Below are 22,060 nucleotides of genomic sequence, written 5' to 3' on the forward strand. Positions count from 1 at the left end.
GTTCTTGATTATGATTCATTAAACATCACACCTTGTGATGATTTTAGATTTAAGACTTTAGTTTGTCTGTCAAGAAATCTCAATCCCTTTTTCCAAAGGTAGCTATTCATATTTTTATAAAGCATTTATTTTATATAGAATTTTTTTTTTTGTAAATCATTTACTGTGATATACATAACCAGGGACAAAGAAGCTGGATATATTAAAGTGACGTGACATTCAGCCAAGTATGTGACCTATACTCAGAATTTGTGCTCTGCATTTAACCCATCCAAAGTGCACACACACACAGAGCAGTGATAACACACACGCACACACACTGTGAACACACACCCAGAGCCATGTTCATCAGTTATGCTGCGGCGCCCGGGGAGCAGTTGGGGGTTCGATGCCTTGCTCAAGGGCACCTAAGTCGTGGGATATTGAAGGTCGATTTTAAGATTGTATTTACTGCGTGCAAAGCCAGAACATTTACAAAACATGTTTCCAGTACTTTTATTTCGCACATGGCTCTTAACAGTGTGACATATGAAATGTCTCAGTTCTGTTCTGTTTTCTACTTGTATTTTGTGTCTTTTTAAGTATCTTCGGAGACCATTAAGAGTGTAAAATGGTTTATTTACATCAGATCTGAAGAATGTCATCATACTGATAATGAGCTTTTTTTCCCCTTAATCCAAATCTTTTGTTATAATGCTGTTACTATTAAACTGTAAAAATAAGGCAGGCTTTCCAATGATTCAACCATGCCATACAAATCCCATTAAAGTCAATAAATACAATTGTATTTTAGTTCTGCAATAAACGCTTTATAATGTCGATGTTAAGTCCGATAATGTTTTACATCCATTGAGTGGAGTCAGAGAGAACTGCCTTCTGATTCTACAAAAGACAAAACAGCAGAAGCTCCATTAATGAACATCATGAGCCGCTCTGTGTCACAGTGTGAGTGGGGCGCGAGAGCGTTACCTCACTGAGCTCTGGGAACAGCTCCTGGACAGCGATGTCAAGCAGCACGTACGTCATCTAGGGGCAAACAAGAGGTCAATAAAGAAGAGCAGAGAGGGAGGCCGTTAGATGAGTGTACACTACAGCAGCTTGCACCTGTTTGTTGAGCAGTGGCTGCTGAATGGCATCGAAAAGCATCTTGACGCCCTCATACTTTGCTTCCTCACCGATACATTTCCCGAATAGTTCTGAGAAACACCACACATCAATTAGGGATGTCCCATGAAACTTCAAAACCCTGCTGCATCTCGAGACGGACAGGAAAATGTACTTGAGGTCTGGCTTAAAAACAGGGCTCGTCACGAACAAGCGATCAGTGCAGCTGTTATGAAGTACCTGGCAGGTAGTTCATCATCTCCTCGAAGGTCTGCTTGGCTCGTCTCTGTTTGTCCTCAGGAGAGCGTTCCTCTGCGCTCTCACAGAAAACAGCATCTGCAGAGGTGCAGAATCAGATCAGATGAAGAACACAAATCTGACCATGAGAACACAAACCCGGTGCATTGCCGTTGTGGGTTCATTGTGTTGGTCTCACTTCAGTCGTGGGTGTTGAAGGTGGAGGAGAGCGCTGTACATTCACTCCCCCCACCTACAGTTCCTGATGGAACTGAGACTCAAACCCGTGACCTCTGACAAGTCTGACTCACTAACCATTAGACCACAAAAAGAGTGTTTCCTAACACGAATCCTTGAGGTTCACCAACAGCACATTATGTGTCTCTATCCAATAAAACACTTGATCAAACTCAACAGCTTGTTCGTATAGACTGTACTGCGTTCCAATTTTATTGCCCTGTTTTCTTAACAATGCGCCATCCCTTGGACTTGATAGTGCTTAAATCCAAAATTCACAATGGATCAGATTTATTATTTGCTCTTTTTATCCTAATGATTTGGTTTTCTGCACCATTCTATAGGCCTACAGGTGTGCCCGAGTGGTTGGGGAAATTAATAAGCAAAATAGTAGCAATATAACAAATTAATGGTAATTATAAGTAGTAATCATGGATAAATCTGGTTAAAACTGTAGTTAAAACCCTCATTATACACTAGAGCTGTGTGGGGTGGGAGAGAATAAGTGCTGTCTGATGTGACTTCACAAATCAAATTGGATTTTGGGATCTAGAGCTGCCTGAATCATCCCTTATATTAAATTGCAGATCAGTTTGACCTATTTTGATTACAGGAAGTTCTTGAGTTGTTTTCTCATCAGTGGTCATGAACATGCCTGCAGAGTGTCTTTCTGAATCCCAATCTGGGAATCGAACCTATGTTCTTGGCACTGCTTAGCATTTGAGCTTCAGGACAACACACAAAAATTGTGCTTTTCCATACTGCTTAAAATTATTGTCCTTGAATTATTAATATTAATGAAAAAAGCTGTTTAACCTGATTTTTTTTTTCTTGTCTGATTTTTGGTGAAACAATAAAAATCATACTCAGAGTGTGAACCCAAAATAAGGCAATGAATAGGTTTGTTCGATCACTCCGTCCTAATCGAGGGGTTGAGGGTTTCCTTTGCTCATTTGAACTTCCAGTGAATCCCTGAGGGAAGTGCTTATTCAGAGAATGTATGTTTAAAATGAAGTGGAAGGAAGTCCTGAAATGCATGAGTCTGATAAGGTACTGCTGGCAAAGCACCAGGAACAAAGTAACTGCAGACATCCATGAGGAAGTTCTATTGTTCATGATGCATTTTGGCATTATTTTTAGAGTGTATAACAGGTATCATGTATTGAAGAACTTGAAGAAAGGTGGACTTGAACAACACAAACCTCGCAATATAGTGATGAGGGAGACGAGGCGATGCTCTTGCATGATGTGCTCTAGTTTGAACTGGAAATAATGCCCTACATACGCCTCTAAAGTCCTCTTCAAGAGAATACGAGCTCCACTCAGGAAGTGATGCAGCCAATCAGGCATGTGGAACACAACCCGACCTGTGACCAAAAAAAAATACAAAGAAATCTCCACTAACAACTGAAATACTGTTGTGTAATACCAGTCTGTACAGAAATAAAGAAGTGTCACATCTCATTTGGTTACTACATGACTACATGAGAGAAAAGTGCACGAGTCTTTAATAGGACTTTCATGGTCCAAACATAGTCACTATGAACGGTTACTTTTGTGTTCTTTGGAAAATATAACACCAAACAGATCACTTGAGACCACTTGGTTTTTAGTTTCTGGATTTGCTCTTATTTTCAGTAATCATACTTCATTATTAAGTGTTACAATGAATAAACTCGTTTGAACTTGTTTGAATTACATTCACTCACCTATGTACATCATGTAGTCATATACTCCATCCACCTCCATCAGCTCCATGAAGTAGTTCTGGTTGTGTTTTCTCTCCAGGCCCTCTGGCAGATTAGCATTGTTTCTGTACACTTCACTGAATAGCTAAAATGGAAAAAGTGGAAATGTTATTTCCGGTATTAAAAATAATCAGAGAATATGACAGTCAAATCATAAATCTCACAATTCTGACTTTATAACTCACAATTTTGTGTTGTGAAGTCAGAACTGTGACTATTTTTCACAATTTTGAGTTCATATCACGCAATTCTGAAAAAAAAAATGTTGCAATTGTGAGTTTGAAATCACTCAATTGTCAGAATTGTAAGATAAAAAGAAAAAAAACTGCACCTTAATTTTTTTCAAATATAAAAAATAATGTCTTTTATAAGGCTAGTATAAATAGAAAATGCAGAGTAAATGTAAATTAAAGATTTAATAAATTAGCAATTTTTATGCTTGTGATCTATTGAAAGTGCAGATAATTATGAAGCATGTTTGACTGAATCTGGTTTTAATACATTACATGATATAATACATGACATAATACATTTTCTTAAAAATAAAATGATTTTATTGAATGTTAGTGTTTTGAGTAGTTAAGCACCTTTTTGTTATTTTCTGCAGTGGGGCTGAGAATGGTGAGCTCAGGTCTGCTGGGTTTGGGTTTGGGGGATTCACAGGAACTGAAGAATGACTGGATAAATGGCTCCAGGTTTTGTCCTTTCTGAAGAAAATCAGCAAGAAGAAACATCATGAAGTCATCAAACCATTTCATGCTTTTCACATTCTGTGAGAATTTTTTTCTTTCTTCAGAAAACAGATGTGTCTGACTTTTGAATCACCTTTATTTATATAGTGCTTTAAACAAAATACATTGCGTCAAAGCACTGAACAACATTCATTTGGAAAACAGTGTCTCAATAATGCAAAATGATAGTTAAAGGCAGTTCATCATTGAATTCAGTTATGTCATCTCTGTTCAGTTGAAATAGTGTCTGTTTTTATTTGCAATCAAGTCAATGATATCGCTGTAGATGAAGTGACCCCAACTAAGCAAGCCAGAGGCGACAGCGGCAAGGAACCGAAACTCCATCGGTGACAGAATGGAGAAAAAAACCTTGGGAGAAACCAGGCTCAGTTGGGGGGTCAGTTCTCCTCTGACCAGACGAAAACCAGTAGTTCAATTCCAGGCTGCAGCAAAGTCAGATTGTGCAGAAGAATCATCTGTTTCCTGTGGTCTTGTCCTGGTGCTCCTCTGAGACAAGGTCTTTACAGGGGATCTGTATCTGGGGCTCTAGTTGTCCTGGTCTCCGCTGTCTTTCAGGGCAGTAGAGGTCCTTTCTAGGTGCTGATCCACCATCTGGTCTGGATACGTACTGGATCCGGGTGACTGAAGTGACCCTCTGATCTGGACACAGACTGGATCTCGTGGCCACGGTGACCTCGGAACAAGATAGAAACAGACTTATATTAGCGTAGATGCCATTCTTCTAATGATGTAGAAAGTACGGTGTTATGTGAAGTGTTTCCGGTTCCGGTTTACCTAATTAATGCAGCCTAAAAATCCTTTAACGGATTTGGATATTAAAAGCATATTAGTATGTTATGTGTATGCCAGGTTAAAGAGATGGGTCTTTAATCTAGATTTAAACTGCAAGAGTGTGTCTGCCTCCCGAACAATGTTAGGTAGGTTATTCCAGAGTTTAGGCGCCAAATAGGAAAAGGATCTGCCGCCCGCAGTTGATTTTGATATTCTAGGTATTATCAAATTGCCTGAGTTTTGAGGACGTAGCGGACGTAGAGGAGTATAATGTAAAAGGAGCTCATTCAAATACTGAGGTGCTAAACCATTCAGGGCTTTATAAGTAATAAGCAATATTTTAAAATCTATACGATGTTTGATAGGGAGCCAGTGCAGTGTGGACAGGACCGGGCTAATATGGTCATACTTCCTGGTTCTAGTAAGAACTCTTGCTGCTGCATTTTGGACTAGCTGTAGTTTGTTTACCAAGCGTGCAGAACAACCACCCAATAAAGCATTACAATAGTCTAACCTTGAAGTCATAAATGCATGGATTAACATTTCTGCATTTGACATTGAGAGCATAGGCCGTAATTTAAATATATTTTTGAGATGGAAAAATGCAGTTTTACAAATGCTAGAAACGTGGCTTTCTAAGGAAAGATTGCGATCAAGTAGCACACCTAGGTTCCTAACTGATGACGAAGAATTGACAGAGCAACCATCAAGTCTTAGACAGTGTTCTAGTTTATTATAAGCAGAGTTTTTTAGGCCCTATGATTAACACCTCTCTTTTTTCTGAATTTAGCAGTAAGAAATGACTCGTCATCCAATTTTTATATCGACTATGCATTCCATTAGTTTTTCAAATTGGTGTGTTTCACCAGGCTGCGAGGAAATATAGAGCTGCGTATCATCAGCATAACAGTGAAAACTAACACCATGTTTCCTGATGATATCTCCCAAGGGTAACATATAAAGTGTGAAGAGTAGCGGCCCTAGTACTGAGCCTTGAGGTACTCCATACTGCACTTGTGATCGATATGATACTTTATATCTTCATTCACTGCTACGAACTGATGGCGGTCATATAAGTACGATTTAAACCATGCTAATGCACTTCCACTGATGCCAACAAAGTGTTCAAGTCTATGCAAAAGAATGTTGTGGTCAATTGTGTCAAACGCAGCACTAAGATCCAATAAAACTAATAGAGAGATACACCCACGATCAGATGATAAGAGCAGATCATTTGTAACTCTAAGGAGAGCAGTCTCAGTACTATGATACGGTCTAAATCCTGACTGGAAATTCTCACATATACCATTATTCCCTAAGAAGGAATATAATTGTGAGGATACCACCTTTTCTAGTATCTTGGACAGAAAAGGGAGATTCGAGATTGGTCTATAATTAACAAGTTCTCTGGGGTCAAGTTGTGGCTTTTTTATGAGAGGCTTAATAACAGCCAGTTTGAAGGTTTTGGGGACATATCCTAATGACAATGAGGAATTAATAATAGTCAGAAGAGGACCTATGACTTCTGGAAGCACCTCTTTTAGGAGCTTAGATGGTATAGGGTCTAACATACATGTTGTAAGTTTAGATGATTTAACAAGTTTATACAATTCTTCCTCTCCTATAGTAGAGAATGAGTGGAACTGTTCCTCAGGGGGTCTATAGTGCACTGTCTGATATGATATGGTAGCTGACGGCTGAATGGTTGCAATTTTATCTCTAATAGTATCGATTTTAGAAGTAAAGTAGTTCATAAAGTCATTACTGTTGTGGTGTTGGGAAATGTCAACACTTGTTGAGGCTTTATTTTTCGTTAATTTAGCCACTGTATTGAATATATACTGATGCTAAACAACTATAGTAATTTTGTCCCATAAGAGATATAAAATCTGAAGAAAGCTAGAGACATGTACAGCTGTGTTCTCAAGTTCAGTTCCTGGAAGTCCACAGCCCTGCAGAGGTTAGCTCCAGCTGCTTGCAAGTTTCTATTCTCCAGAAGTCGGAGATGGAAATGACATCACATCCAACTGGACATCGTTCCATGATGGACAGGTCCATTGTTAGCCATACCAGTCGATTATAAACTGTATTTTGCCCAGATAAACACCATATTATCAGGTCCCCAAAAAGAGGTTGGATAGTACTGTGTGCACCACAGACTTTATTGAGACAGACAAACATACACACTAATAAACAATACATTACTACAGTTTCTCTTCTGCTGATGCACTGAGTAGCCATATTGGATTCTAAAGTTGTAGTTGTTGTGATTTCTCCGAGATTCTAAGTCTGAACTCCCAACACTCTTACAGTTTAAATCTAGATTAAAGACCCATCTCTTTGACCTGGCTTACACATAACACAATTAATGCAGCCTATAAATCCTTCAACGGATTTGGATATTAGAAGCATATTAGTAAGTAAACCGGAACTGGGAACACTTCCCATAACACCCGGTTTACTCGCTACATCATTAGAAGAATGGCATCTACGCTAATATTAGTCTGTTTCTCTCTTGTTCCGAGGTCACCGTAGCCACCAGATCCAGTCCGTATCCAGATCAGAGGGTCACTGCAGTCGCCCGGATCCAGTACGTATCCAGACCAGATGTGGATCAGCACCTAGAAAGGACCTCTACTGCCCTGAAAGACAGCGGAGACCAGGACAACTAGAGCCCCAGATACAGATCCCCTGTAAAGACCTTGTCTCAGAGGAGCACCAGGACAAGACCACAGGAAACAGATGATTCTTCTGCACAATCTGACTTTGCTGCAGCCTGGAATTGAACTACTGGTTTCGTCTGGTCAGAGGAGAACTGGCCCCCCAACTGAGCCTGGTTTCTCCCAAGGTTTTTTTTGTTCTCCATTCTGTCACCGATGGAGTTTCGGTTCCTTGCCGCTGTCGCCTCTGGCTTGCTTAGTTGGGGTCACTTCATCTACAGCGATATCATTGACTTGATTGCAAATAAATGCTCAGATACTATTTAAACTGAACAGAGATGACATAACTGAATTCAATGATGAACTGTCTTTATCATTTTGCATTATTGACACACTGTTTTCCTAATGAATGTTGTTCAGTGCTTTGACGCAATGTATTTTGTTTAAAGCGCTATATAAATAAAGGTGACTTGACTTGACTTGGGAGGGTGTTCCTGCTGGGAACTTGGAATTTCCCAATTCTGAGTACAAATGGAACACAGCACTAATAATCCTGTTTATTTAGGGTTGAAGCTCAATTCTGCAGGGCGGGTTGAGACCACTGCTGTACAGCAGAGAATTTAATCAAACAGTGTCACTAAATTATTGTGAATATTGTTTCCCACCTGAATTTTTACCAGATAAATTTGATATTTGGTTGAACAAACTGATGGTCTTGATCAAATGGCAGAATAATAAAAAAAAATAAAGATATTATTGTAGTACACATAGCCTGAATGTGTACATCTGGGAAAACAGACCATTTTAAGGACAGCAATGCACTAAAAGCAAATGCGCATGCTAACTAAAGACCACTGTTACAGTTGGAATAATGTGAAATGATGAATCATTAATAAGACCAGGAAATGTGTATTTAAAAAGTAATAGATTTTATGTGTGTATTTATACTTTAAGGCACAATACAATCAAACATACATCCAAATTCTTACCTCTTTAATCAGTTTTCCTGGCACAGACTTAAATATCTTCCCTGCAGAGACAAACAGAAACTCATTATATTCAAAGCCTACTCTTCACATAATTTATATACTTTTATGCATTATGTTATAAGCATAATTTTGGCCATAATCCTAAGTATTAAACTGTGGGATTTCCTCCATTATTCCTAGCAGATGTTCTCAAGTTGTGTCAGACTTGATAAGAAAAACGTGAGAGTGTCATTACGGTTGTCCAGCTGAGTTTCTTACAGAAAAACAGAATCACTCTAGCCATATCCTTGGAGACAAACCGCTATAACAATATTGCTATTTTATTTGGAAAATAGCCATTGTATCTACTGTCTATAAGAATGGTGATAAAACTGATCCAAATATTGTACGATCTGTTTTGCCTTGTGCTGCAAAGGTGATGGAGAAATGAATTAATATCCAGTTGATAGGGATCCTTAAAATATATGTAACATCTTATCTGCAATCCAATCTGGTTTTAGTTCATCTAGTTGTATTATAGAAAAAAAAAAAAAAAAAATCTAATCTTATTTTGGTTGTCTCATTTAACAGATCCTAATACATATGTAAAGATTGATCAACAATGATCTGAACCATAGACTATTGAAATAGGGGTCCCTCAAGGCTCCGTGTTAGAAAAACCCTGTTTTTAATTTACATTATATGCAGTCACATGTGTACAAACACACTCATCTAGATACAAAAAATAGACTCAAATAATAAATCAAGACTTGTGGAGAAGATCATTTATGCTATTTATTCTTATCTACAGTAGTTAACGTTATTTTTACATAAACCTATACAGATTTTACTAATTGGGCTTTTACTGAACATCTTGCCAAAGTGAAATGTTTTTTTTTTTTTACTTATCTTAAGCTTTTTTGCTTTTCTTTATAAAAATGTTTAAGGTTGTTCTGATTGTGAATTTGCTGCCCCAAATAAATACAGTGCTACAAAAGCTACTGAAACTAGAGACAGATATTTCTACATGTGCATTTAAAAAAATATCAGTGAGTGCTTTTACCACATCGTGTAAATGGTTTAACTGAGTTTTTGTTTTTTACACATTGTAATGCGTGTTTGTATGTACGTTTGTATGTATGCACAATGTTGGTACCGCCTAATGAAAGGAAGTCGGAGAGCTGCTCTGAGATAAACATATATATTTCTGTCTCCTAGTGCACAGGAAAGACCGACAAAATAAAGTCAAACAAAAATGTGGCAGGATATATTACAGTAGCACTGCAGGATCATGACACTTTAGAGTTCATTAGAAGGCAGCTCTGTCATGGACATCCCATTATTTCTGTACCATAATCTGTACCATGAGGATTCCTGTTTTCTCGGACAAACATCCTCTCAGCTGTTGGCTCAACAATGTTTAACTCATGTTGTCAGACTGATTTATGAGCTTACTCCAAAGAGACAGCTGGAGACTGTTTTCTCACTACTGCAACTTCCAAAACATCCAATCAGATTTCAGAAGTGCATTAAAATTCCTAAGTAACATTTCATGTTGTCTAAATAGTTGATATACTCACACATGATAAATCCAAGGAAACAGCAACAATGAATGAAATTAGGACATTGACTTACAGTGGCCTTTCAGTACTTTAAAAAAAGTCTGAACACCATTACATTAGCATCATATTAAACAAAGACAAGCACACTTTTCAAGCAAAATGGAGGAAAAAAAGATAATCTAGTGTTGACAATGAAGATGAAAAATACTGCACCATTTTGTGATTATAAAACATATGTTCACATGAAAAATCAGTTCATAATTAGTGTGATAACACTGAAAACAAAAGAGAATTTGATAAAGAAAACTCTAGTATCATAAAGCAGAGATTATATTTGGCTTAAAATATTTTGTAATTTAATACAATGACATTTCACTACAGCACCCGAAACCTTTTCGGGGTTACTGTAAAAGGTGGAATAATTGCTTATTGCTATTATGATTATTATTATTAAATGTAACATTGGCATCTTAATCATTCTGCTGCTGCAGCACTTTATACTCTCACTTTATCAGAAACACCTGTAAACCTACTATTCATGTGATTTTATAATAAGCCAATCATGTGGGAGCAGTACGATGCTTAAATTGCGTGAGCTGATGATTCAGAATGACTGCAGTCCCAATTACACACTGTCTAGACCTCACATTCACACCTGATAGGGCCATTAAAAAAGTTAGACCCAGATTTACCACAAACAAATCGCTTAATATCTCTACAAAGGGCACAGTCCGCAACATTCTCCTCAAACTGAGCACACACAGAAGTGTGTCTGAATTATGTGATTGGGGCATTCTTTTGAACTCTCTGCATTAAACATAGAAACGCATGAAAGAACTCCTGCACTGTCAGAAAAATGTGCAAACAGCTCCCTTAAAAGGACAACTTTGTACCTTATATACCCCTAAAAAGCAGGATAGTAGTTATATGTACCCTCCCAGACGGAGACGCTGAAGAGGGACTTCAGGAGCCTGATCGAGACGGTTCGCAGCACGACGCCCGCGGCGACGATCGTCGTGTCAGGACCACTGCCCACGTATCGACGAGGACACGAAAGGTTCAGTAGACTTTTTGCTTTAAATGAATGGTTGTTGTCATGGTGTAAAGAACAGAAACTGCTATTTGTTAATAACTGGAATCTTTTCTGGGAGCGTCCTAGACTGTTTCGCGCTGATGGATTACACCCCAGCAGAATTGGAGCGGAGCTTCTCTCTGACAACATCTCCAGGACACTTCGCTCCATGTGACTAGTAAGACAATTCTCAAATAACCATTATGATGAGTTTTGTTCTAACCGCTTAAATGCTAAAGGTACTTGCGCTGTAAAACCTATTAAGACTGTGTCTGTTCCCCGAATAGTGAGGTCAAAATATAAATATAATGTAGGATCTAGAAAAAATCTTATCGTAATTAAACCAGAAAAATGTAAAGTAAATGAACAAAAACAATTTTTAAAGTTTGGGCTCATAAATATTAGATCACTCGCACCAAAAGCAGTTATTGTAAATGAAATGATCACAGATAATAGTTTTGATTTACTCTGCTTGACTGAAACCTGGCTAAAACCAAATGATTATTTTGGTCTAAATGAGTCTACTCCACCAAACTACTGTTATAAGCATGAGCCTCGTCAGACTGGTCGTGGCGGAGGTGTTGCAACAATATATAGTGATATTCTCAGTGTTACCCAGAAAACAGGATACAGGTTTAACTCTTTTGAAATACTTCTGCTAAATGTTACTCTGTCAGACACGCAAAAGAAATCTAATGTATCTCTTGCTCTGGCTACTGTGTATAGACCACCAGGGCCGTATACAGAATTCCTGAAAGAATTTGCAGATTTCCTCTCAGACCTTCTAGTTACAGTTGATAAGGCGCTAATCATGGGAGATTTTAATATTCACGTTGATAATGCAAATGATACATTAGGACTTGCGTTTACTGACCTAATAAACTCCTTTGGAGTCAAGCAAAATGTCACCGGGCCCACTCATCGTTTTAATCATACACTAGATTTAATTATATCGCATGGAATCGATCTTACTGCTATAGATATTGTACCTCAAAGTGATGATATTACAGACCATTTCCTTGTATCGTGCATGCTGCGTATAACTGATATTAACTATATGTCGCAGCGTTACCGTCTGGGCAGAACTATTGTTCCAGCCACCAAAGAAAGATTCGCAAATAACCTGCCTGATCTATCTCAACTGCTAATTATACCCAAAAATACACACGAATTAGACGAAATTACTGACAACATGGGCACTATTTTCTCTAATACATTAGAAGCTGTTGCCCCAATCAAATTGAAAAAAGTTAGAGAAAAACGTACTGTACCATGGTATAACAGTAATACTCACTCTCTCAAGAAATTAACTCGTAGTCTTGAACGCAAATGGAGAAAAACTAACTTAGAAGTTTTTAGAATTGCATGGAAAAACAGTATGTCCAGCTATAGACAGGCTCTAAAAACTGCTAGGGCAGAGCATATACACAAACTCATTGAAAATAACCAAAACAATCCTAGGTTTTTATTTAGCACAGTGGCTAAGTTAACAAATTACCAGATGCCACCTGATTCAAATATTCCACCAACGTTAAATAGTAATGACTTTATGAATTTCTTCACTGATAAAATAGATAACATTAGAAATACAATAGCGAATGTAGATTCTACAGCGTCTAACACTTCAGTTTCATCCATCGCACCCAAAGATAAACTGCAGCGCTTTACAACCATAGGACAGGAAGAGCTAAATAAACTTATCACTGTATCTAAACCAACAACATGTTTATTAGATCCTGTACCCTCAAAATTACTGAAAGAGCTGTTACCTGTAGCAGAAGAAACGATTCTCAATATCATAAACTCGTCGTTAACTTTAGGACACGTCCCAAAACCATTCAAGCTGGCGGTTATCAAGCCTCTTATTAAGAAACCAAAACTAGATCCTAGTGTACTGGCAAATTATAGGCCTATTTCAAATCTTCCATTTATGTCTAAAATTTTAGAGAAAGTTGTGTCTGCTCAATTGAGCACCTTCCTGCATAAAAATGATATGTATGAAGAATTTCAGTCAGGTTTTAGGCCCCACCATAGCACAGAAACTGCACTTGTTAAAATTACAAATGACCTGCTCCTTGCGTCAGACCAAGGCTGCATCTCATTTCTAGTCTTACTTGATCTTAGTGCTGCGTTCGACACCATAGATCATGACATACTCATAGATCGATTACAAAACTATACAGGTATTCAAGGGCAGGCTCTAAGATGGTTTAGATCCTACCTGTCCGATCGCTACCATTTTGTTTACTTAAATGGGGAGTCATCTCATTTATCATCAGTAAAATATGGAGTGCCACAAGGATCCGTCCTAGGTCCCCTTCTATTTTCAATATATATGTTGCCCCTTGGTAATATTATTAGAAAATACGGAATTAGCTTCCACTGTTATGCTGATGATACTCAGCTATATATCTCAACGAGACCAGATGAAACTTCTCAATTATCTAAGCTAACAGAGTGTGTTAAAAATGTAAAAGATTGGATGACACACAATTTTCTCCAATTAAATTCGGATAAGACAGAGATACTAATTATTGGACCAAAAAACACTACACAGAATCTTGTAGATTACAATCTGCAACTAGACGGATGTACTGTTACTTCCTCTACAGTCAGAAATCTGGGTGTTATATTAGACAGCAATTTGTCTTTTGAAAATCATATTTCCAATGTTACAAAAACTGCATTCTTCCATCTTAGAAACATTGCCAAGCTACGAAACATGTTATCTGTTTCTGATGCAGAAAAGCTAGTTCATGCATTCATGACCTCTAGACTGGACTATTGTAATGCACTTCTAGGTGGTTGTCCTGCTTCTTCAATAAACAAGCTACAGGTAGTCCAAAATGCAGCAGCTAGAGTCCTTATGAGGTCAAGAAAATATGATCATATTACCCCAATTTTACAGTCTCTGCACTGGCTACCTATTTAAGTTCCGTATCAGTTACAAATTATCATTACTTACCTATAAGGCCCTAAATGGTTTAGCTCCAGCGTACCTAACTAGCCTTCTACCACGTTACAATCCATCACGCACCCTAAGGTCACAAAACGCTGGACTTTTGGTCGTTCCTAGGATAGCAAAGTCCACTAAAGGAGGTAGAGCTTTCTCACATTTGGCTCCCAAACTCTGGAATAGCCTTCCTGATAATGTTCTGGGTTCAGACACACTCTCTCTGTTTAAATCTAGATTAAAAACACATCTCTTTCGCCAAGCATTCGAATAATGTTTCTTTTTAATTGTGAGTGTAGTTGCATCTGTTCAAAGTTGCATTTTTATTCATTAGCTTGGGTTAAACTAATTTTACTTTGTTGGATCAGCAGCTATGCTAATGATGTCTGTATTTTGTTTCTATGTTTCGCCACGGGATTTACATCCCGTGGTAACTAGGATTTACACAAGCTCCAGTCTGGATCCAGAACACCTGAGAAGAGATGATGCTGACCCTCAGAGGACCTCAGATGATGCTAACCCTGAATCAACAAACAGAACTAACAATTATTGCTAAATGTGCGACTGAATCATATAATAACTTAATAATATTGATAGTTCATCGTCTAGCTGACTACGTCTTGTATTATTATTATTATTTTTCTAAAATCCTGTCAAATGTGCACAAACTACTAGCTACTACTAAATATTGTAGAAACATAATTTTCTGTAAAGTTGCTTTGTAACGATTTATTTTGTAAAAAACGCTATACAAATAAACTTGAATTGAATTGAATTGAATTAAATACTCTTAAACTTAACATATGTAAATAAGGTACTCAGTTGATTATTGTTTTCTAGAGTTGAGATATCCAATAATGAAATGCATGGCTGAGAACATCCATGTTCTTTTAAGATAGTTAAAATTTTTACATGATCCTCCCTTTCATCCAAACAATGATAGATCATCTCCTCCCTAGTTTCCTCTAAATGGTCACACATAAATCCTCACTGACATTGCGACACAGCACCAGTGTTTGACTGTTAGTTTGCTGCAGTAGGTGTTCCCTCTGCTGGCTGCCTAATAACAGTTATAAATCTTCCCCTTGGAATTATTAGGTTCTATCTGCATTACGAGTAGTTTTGAGATATTGAGTTTCAAAGTTTTTGTGTTCCAATCGACTGTGTAGATAGAACCTTTTTTTTTTTTTTTTAAATCCCATAATGTACACAACATTAAAAAATCTATCACGATGTAAATACGTTGACAGAATACGAATATGTGAATAACTAAATTTTGACAAAAATGTCAGATAGAACCTTATAATTCCAAGGGGACGAAATGTCATTCACAGATGTCATGCCATGTTGCTGAATGCCACAAGCTGGCCGATATCGATTCTTGAGACTGTTCAGCTTTGCAGATCGCATTGTGAATACTGCAGGCTGGTGTTGAAGCTGTGATTTGATCTATTTCCAGCGGTAGCCTTGATTGAATCTGAAAAGCTTTTAACAGATGCATACTCTGACATACTCATACTCTGAATGTGATTAAGTTCTCCATTATGGCATTATTTTATGGACAAATGTCGAAAGCACATTATCGTAGTATGAAAGCACATTAATACAATGCGCGAATCCCTCCGCGTGTCTCCACACTTAAGACGAGTCTCTCCTCTCTCTCAAACTTTGTCCTGTGCACTCTCAAATCTCTCTGTGCTCACGCGCTATAGATATTATTTTCGCACCTGAATTAAACGTTGTCAAAGGTTATCATTATGCATTATGTCTTAAAACAGATTTTTGCAAGGGCCTTTCCTTGGTATTTTAATTGTTGTATTTTTGTTTTAAAATAATCTGGTTATTGTAGCTAGTAATTTGTTTTACTTGTTTTCACATATGCATCTCTCTGTAAAATAAGCTACTTTGTAAACTCCGCTTTAAATAATAAATAAAGCTTTAACCAATCAGACCTCCAATTGGCTGAATGAACTGAACCTGGAATTATTTTGACAATCAAGGATGGTTCTTTAATTTCTTTCATGTGTTATAATATTTACTGTAGCAATGTTAATAAATAGAAATGGGCAGGAATTGGGTGCTTGCATGATTTGTACATAACCTCTTTCCAACTGGTTGGTCTCGAAGCAGTTTATCTAAACACAACATATTATAGCCTGTGGCCCTAAAGACTTTATATTAAACATCAATGTTATGTCATAATATGTCAGAGGTACCTCGACTGATTTTAAAATTATTGCAATAAATTATCAGTTTGCATGATGACGATTAGTTCTCAAATCAAATCAACTCCTCAAATCAACATCAAATGTAAAAATAGCTGTAAATGATGCAAGATATAATAATAAACAGCATGCTGTTTGGACATTTATTGGGAGTTTTTTTTTATGCTCATTTGCATAAACTTTTCTCAACTTGTGTCACTGTTGTGTCTCCATCCTGTCACTAATGGCTGCCAGCTCTCCACTGAAAATGAATGTGATCCCGTCACTGGTGGTGTGAGCAGGGCTTAAACAGTGTCTAATCAGCAGTTATGTGGCGCTGTAAGAACATCAACTGGCCAAACAATGGGATACAGTGGTGTGGAGAAGAGTATTCTGCGTCTAATATCTTTTCTAGAGCGTCTGTTAAAAACAACAACAACTTGTAATTTACTTCTGGCTCCATAGCTGATTTAATCTGCCTGCAACTGTTCAATCGCAAGAGACTATTACATCTGCAAGGTGATGCTGATTTTAAAACGGTTGTGTTTACAAAAAATATTTGTATTTGACAAGACTTACTTCATTTAAAAGTAAACACTTCAAGCTTTCGATAGATATATATTTCTCATGTTTGTGTGTCAAGTAATCGCTGAGTTTGGATTCATTTTAGTGACGTGTTTCAGAAAGTTATACGTGGAGACTGAGACCGAGACGGCTGAAAGCACACCCTGGTTATTTCCTGTTTTTATTTTAGATTAGAAATGTATTTTTAGTTCTTTTCGAGGTCATTATGAAAAAACATGACAGACCACACTGGTGCGGTCTTTGACCACAGAGGGTTAATCTGCATATCAACCAGACAAATTACATAAACGGAAAATGAGATCAAGCAGAAACAGATTGTGGGTTGGATTAACTAGAAATAGATCTTTAAAAATAGCAATTGACTTGTTGGGTGTCGCGTCATAGCTGTGTGGGCGGAGTCGGGTGGGGATAACAGTCCTTTCCCCCTCATTGGAAAAGCATGGTGTAGATTCAGAATGGCCAACATAAAATCATTTCTGCCACTCGACAGAACAACATATGTATAAAAACTGAGCCGTATTGGGTCGGACTGTCCGTACGATATCTGTGACTGGACGAACGACCCAACGAGATGGACAAAGGTGTCGTTTCCCGACATTTTCTGTTACCTAATACTAGGTGTGTGCTGAGGCTGCCTAATCATTTTCACAAATACATTTCAGAAATATATAACATGAAAATTTGTATATAAAATATGAATAAAACATGGTTATTGGTTACTAGTTAAACCATGGAGAAAAAAAAAAAAAACGGTTTGCTACACTAACCATAGTTTAACCAATGTATTTGTAGTAAAATTGTGGTTATAGGCTATAATTGGTAATAAACATGCCAAAATAATAATAATAATAAAATTAAACAAAATCTGGCTAGCCTACTATACATTTACTATAGTAATACTATGGCTAATTTTCATAAGGGATTGTGTATAATAATAGAAAATATGTGTTTTAATAGGTTATGACATCACAAAATATCAGGGAGTGAGATGTATTTGATTGTGAGGTGAAGGAGCATTACTGTAAGCCGTGCAGGGGACAGGACTAATGCCAGATCACTGAAGAGTAAGTTGTGTAGCCTAGTAGAGGTACAGAATGCCAAACAGCAACTTTTTGGCACTGTGGAGAGCCAAAATCAATAGAAATCTTTACAGAAAGTAAAGATCAAGTGCCTAATAAGGTCTCTGCACCCCTATTGTGGGGCAGGGAAAAATCATTTGTGAGATACCTTCGCTGGGAGAACAGAACACATGATTATTATTGTCCGTTGTTTGACTGAATGGTGTCTGTTCCCGTCAAAACTACTGAGCTCAGACTAATGAGACCAGACCAGCTTCTAAACACAAATAAATACACAGAATCTCCTGGGAGTTTACTCTTTGGTGCAAAAGAGCTGGCTGCAGTTCTGTAAATGGACATGCTTCTAGATCAGAGATATCTATGGAGATTATTGTGAGCTGAAATAATTAACTTTGATGAGGCAGAGCACATCAAACCCTGAGGCGGATGGACTACAACAGCAGTGGACCACACATCAGCTTTCACCTCAGTCAGCCAAGAACTGGACTGGAAAAATACAGCCTGGTCTGGTGAATTTGGAAGCTGTACCTACAGTGCTTGAACAGTAGAGCCTATGGAAACACCAATAATCTAAAAAATATACTTTCAAACATACTGATAAACTAACGTTAAATATAAAAATACTGTATTTAAAACAGCTAGTTCATATATAGTCGGACTCAACTGGACTCAAATCTGCCGCATCTGCGCACGGAATTAATCAGCCTAAATGTTCTGTAAAGTCCGTAAACGGTGAAAATCAATAGTAGATTTCATTTAAAAGTCCAGGAGTTTAACACTAATATTGGGCATAAATGAACACGTTAAATATAAAGTATTTAAAGCAGGTAAGTTCATATGTTTGGAGTAAGTTGAATTGAACTGATGCATCAGTCATACAGCGCTCTGGACCACCCGCCTCATAACGAGCTCGACGCACCGCCACAAAAACAAGAATGAGATGCATTCTAACATAACCGTGGCATTAAACTCAGTTAGTGAAGGCTCGTTTAAAATACTGCACATATATAGACCGTTCAGATTACTTGTTAAAGTGGAATGAAATACCTTATATCTGCAGACGATGTAGTCTGTTTGTGGATGTAGACTTAGTAACGGCCAAAACGATGCATCACATTATAGTTTGGAGTACATGAAAATAATAACAAGGTGGCAGAGCGAACTTATCATCCATAGTGGTTCTCACATAGTCCCTCTACATGTCATCACCACATAGTGAGTGTTATAAGTTAAGTGATCAGTCTTTAAGAGAAGGACTACGTGAGAACCACTATGGATGATAAAATCGCTCTGCCGCCTTGTTAATATTTTGTCTTTACTTTATTTGTAATGCCAAAAAAGGGTTAATCTCTCATGTTTGAGAAGAGCGCGATGCCGTGTAGCAGCCATTAAATGTGTGGGACACCAACTCCTCCTTTTCTATCTCTTTCATTTCATGGATTTAACGAGTTATCCGAGTCAAAGCGGACAACTTCAGCGACTACAGGCTCTAATCCTCCTGCGCTCGCAGTGCGTGTGAAATCCCTTACAAAAAATAACCATGGTTTTATTATAGTAAAACTGTAGTAACCTATGGTTTTTTGGCGTATTGACTACCAATTGTATAACCACAGATTTACTACAAATACCATGGTTAAACTATGGTTAATATAGCAAAACCATGGTTAATTTGTGGTTACCATGGTTTAACTATAGGAACTATGGTTTTTTGGTTTTATTTGTAGTAAAACCATGGTAAATTTTCATGCAGTGATGAAGTGAAATAGTTGGGCAGTTGGATAGCCGAATTATAATAAGCAGCCTAATAAAAATAATAGTTGTTATTATTATTATTATTATTATTATTATTATTATTATTATTATTATTATTATTATTATAATCTAATACATTAATAGGAGAATGAGCCTAATATCGTCTCGATTATCGACAGAGAAATCTGCTTATGTCGATATCTCTGACTATTGTCGACACACGATACAATCGTCTATCGGCACAAACCTAATTGCTTGAATGCTAAAGTCTATTTGTGTATTGTTGCTGACCGTGTTTATCCCATCATGGCCATAATTGACCTTGTATGCCTGCTTCCATCACATCACAAAGCAAAGTCATCTCAAACTAGTTTCAGGAACATGACAATGAATTTGCTGTTATTTATTTGCCTACTCAGTCACTGGATCTGAATCCAAAAGTACGCTCCTGGAGCCTGAAGTAACTTTGCACATTTCACATGTCTCCTTAATCAAACAGACATGATTCAGTGTTTTTAGTCTTTTTTTCACTGATCCATGTGAACAATGTTGTTGTCCATTTTTAGTACATTGTTGTTGTATAAACGTACCCTCAGACAAAGGAGAAAAATATACACACTAATCAGGTTCAGTGAGGATTTCTCAATTTATTATATATTTTTTTAAAAAAGGTGAATGAATACTAATAAAGCACAGAAGAAGCTGGCCGAATAAAACCAAACCAAATCAAATGCGCAGGCGTGTTGTGTGAAGTAGAGCAGATTATGTGGACATGGTTAAGGGGGAGTAAACATACCCAGGTTGACATCTGGAAGCTTTTTGTCATTGAACTGAGACTCGATGCTGTGAGGAGACAGGAAGTCTGCCAGCAGCTGACTGTTACTCAGTTCAGGGTGATGCAGCAGATTCTTCAGGAAACAGAGAGATTCATGTCATCATCTAACACACTACATCACCCTGATTCATCAAAACATGTAGTTTAAATACAAGCAGAGAGTCGGTGTCCTTCGTCAACAGACAAATATTAATAGCAATCATGCTACGCAAATACATACAGAGAAAGCCTGATTTTAAGCAACCTTACGTCAGACTGCTGAATGCTGTTTGTACTTCACTTTGTTAATGAGATGAAGGCAAGGGTAAAAAGCTCAAGTAAATTACCTGTAAATATTCCTCAAATTCACCTCGTTTGGAGGACAGAAATTCGTAATTCTTTGGTCCAATGATTCTTTTGGAAGGGAGTTGAGCGTCCTGGAATGGACCTGTAATAGAAAAACAAAGCAGAGAGATGAATAATCCATAAACATGAAGCCTCTGTCAAGAAGAGAGAGACAACAAACAACTTTACCATGAAATTGTGTGAGTTTAGATTCCAGCACATAAAACTCCAGGTATCTTCTGCACACAGACCAGCTCTCGGTCTCGTGCCCCACTGTGAAGCAAATAAGCACTTTCACAAAGTGGCTCTGTTCTTGTGTAATAATAAATAGTTTAATGAAATGCAATTTAATGTAAATTTAGTACGCAAACTCGCCATTTTTTCTGTCGTGGCGCTCCACGTCGATGCAGAAGACTGGAGTGTGCTCTTTCTTAACCTCGTCATCCAAAAAATCCACATAAGGGATTGAGATGGTCCAAGCGGCAAGGTTTCGCGACGTTCCTTGAGTTCCCACCACCTCCACTGGCCCTGGAGAGTCATCCTCAAACACCATCACTGCTTCCTCCACCTGACCGTACACAACCGTGAATGTTCGGAAAACATCCTCGAAACAGAGTGCCAATTAAAATGTCTGCGTAATTGAGTGCACGTTCTGTAGAGGGTGTCACAGGTTTTGAGCAACAGCCAGATGTGTCCGCTGAGAGTGATATAACACAAAGGCCAAACACTAATCGGTCTTGATGCTACTTAATGCATTGATGTATTATTAACTTAGAATAATAATTACCATAAAAAATTTACTCATCTAAATTATTAAGTATTCTTAATAATGTTATTATTTTTTGTCATATCATCAAGTTCCAGTCATTTTTGCGATTGTACCACTATTTCGTGGTGCTTGTATTGGTACACGCACCATTACATATTACTGGTACAGAGTTAGGTTTGCCAACTTCAGAACAGGAAAAAAGAGGACAACTGTGGTTCTTTATAGGAGAAGAAAGGACAGAATCAGGGATGCTAAAATATTTGTGCTGTACCACATGTATGTCATTTCTGTGAATGTATAAATGTTTTTTGTTTTTAAGTTCACCAAAAATTATCACAGATGTTTTGCTTAACCGACTGATGTATAATTATTCATACAATAAATAATAATGTCATAAAAAAAAGAAATGTTACACACAAACAAAATAAAATAAATTTGACTAAATTGT

General features: G+C 37.5%; 1 protein-coding gene across 3 annotated transcripts in view; it reads right to left on the minus strand.

The window, feature by feature from the left end:
- LOC113063490 (sorting nexin-14-like) overlaps nucleotides 1-22,060 on the minus strand; it is a 48,088-nt gene that overhangs the window by 5,936 nt on the left and 20,092 nt on the right. For 2 of the 3 annotated variants that reach the window (XM_026233935.1, XM_026233936.1), the window contains 12 exons: nucleotides 21,219-21,411; nucleotides 21,033-21,116; nucleotides 20,846-20,946; nucleotides 20,481-20,592; nucleotides 8,499-8,539; nucleotides 3,914-4,033; nucleotides 3,288-3,411; nucleotides 2,781-2,945; nucleotides 1,345-1,440; nucleotides 1,105-1,196; nucleotides 970-1,026; nucleotides 598-882 (listed from right to left, as the gene is read on the minus strand). In XM_026233935.1, coding sequence (XP_026089720.1) covers nucleotides 841-882; nucleotides 970-1,026; nucleotides 1,105-1,196; nucleotides 1,345-1,440; nucleotides 2,781-2,945; nucleotides 3,288-3,411; nucleotides 3,914-4,033; nucleotides 8,499-8,539; nucleotides 20,481-20,592; nucleotides 20,846-20,946; nucleotides 21,033-21,116; nucleotides 21,219-21,411 — 1,227 coding nt within the window. In that variant the 3' untranslated portion in view covers nucleotides 598-840. Of the gene's footprint in view, nucleotides 1-597; nucleotides 883-969; nucleotides 1,027-1,104; nucleotides 1,197-1,344; nucleotides 1,441-2,780; nucleotides 2,946-3,287; nucleotides 3,412-3,913; nucleotides 4,034-8,498; nucleotides 8,540-20,480; nucleotides 20,593-20,845; nucleotides 20,947-21,032; nucleotides 21,117-21,218; nucleotides 21,412-22,060 lie in introns of those variants that run through there. The other variant, XM_026233938.1, reaches the window with a different exon arrangement.

Source organism: Carassius auratus, chromosome 45 (genome assembly GCF_003368295.1).
Source record: "Carassius auratus strain Wakin chromosome 45, ASM336829v1, whole genome shotgun sequence".
In the NCBI taxonomy this organism is placed as follows: domain Eukaryota; kingdom Metazoa; phylum Chordata; class Actinopteri; order Cypriniformes; family Cyprinidae; genus Carassius; species Carassius auratus.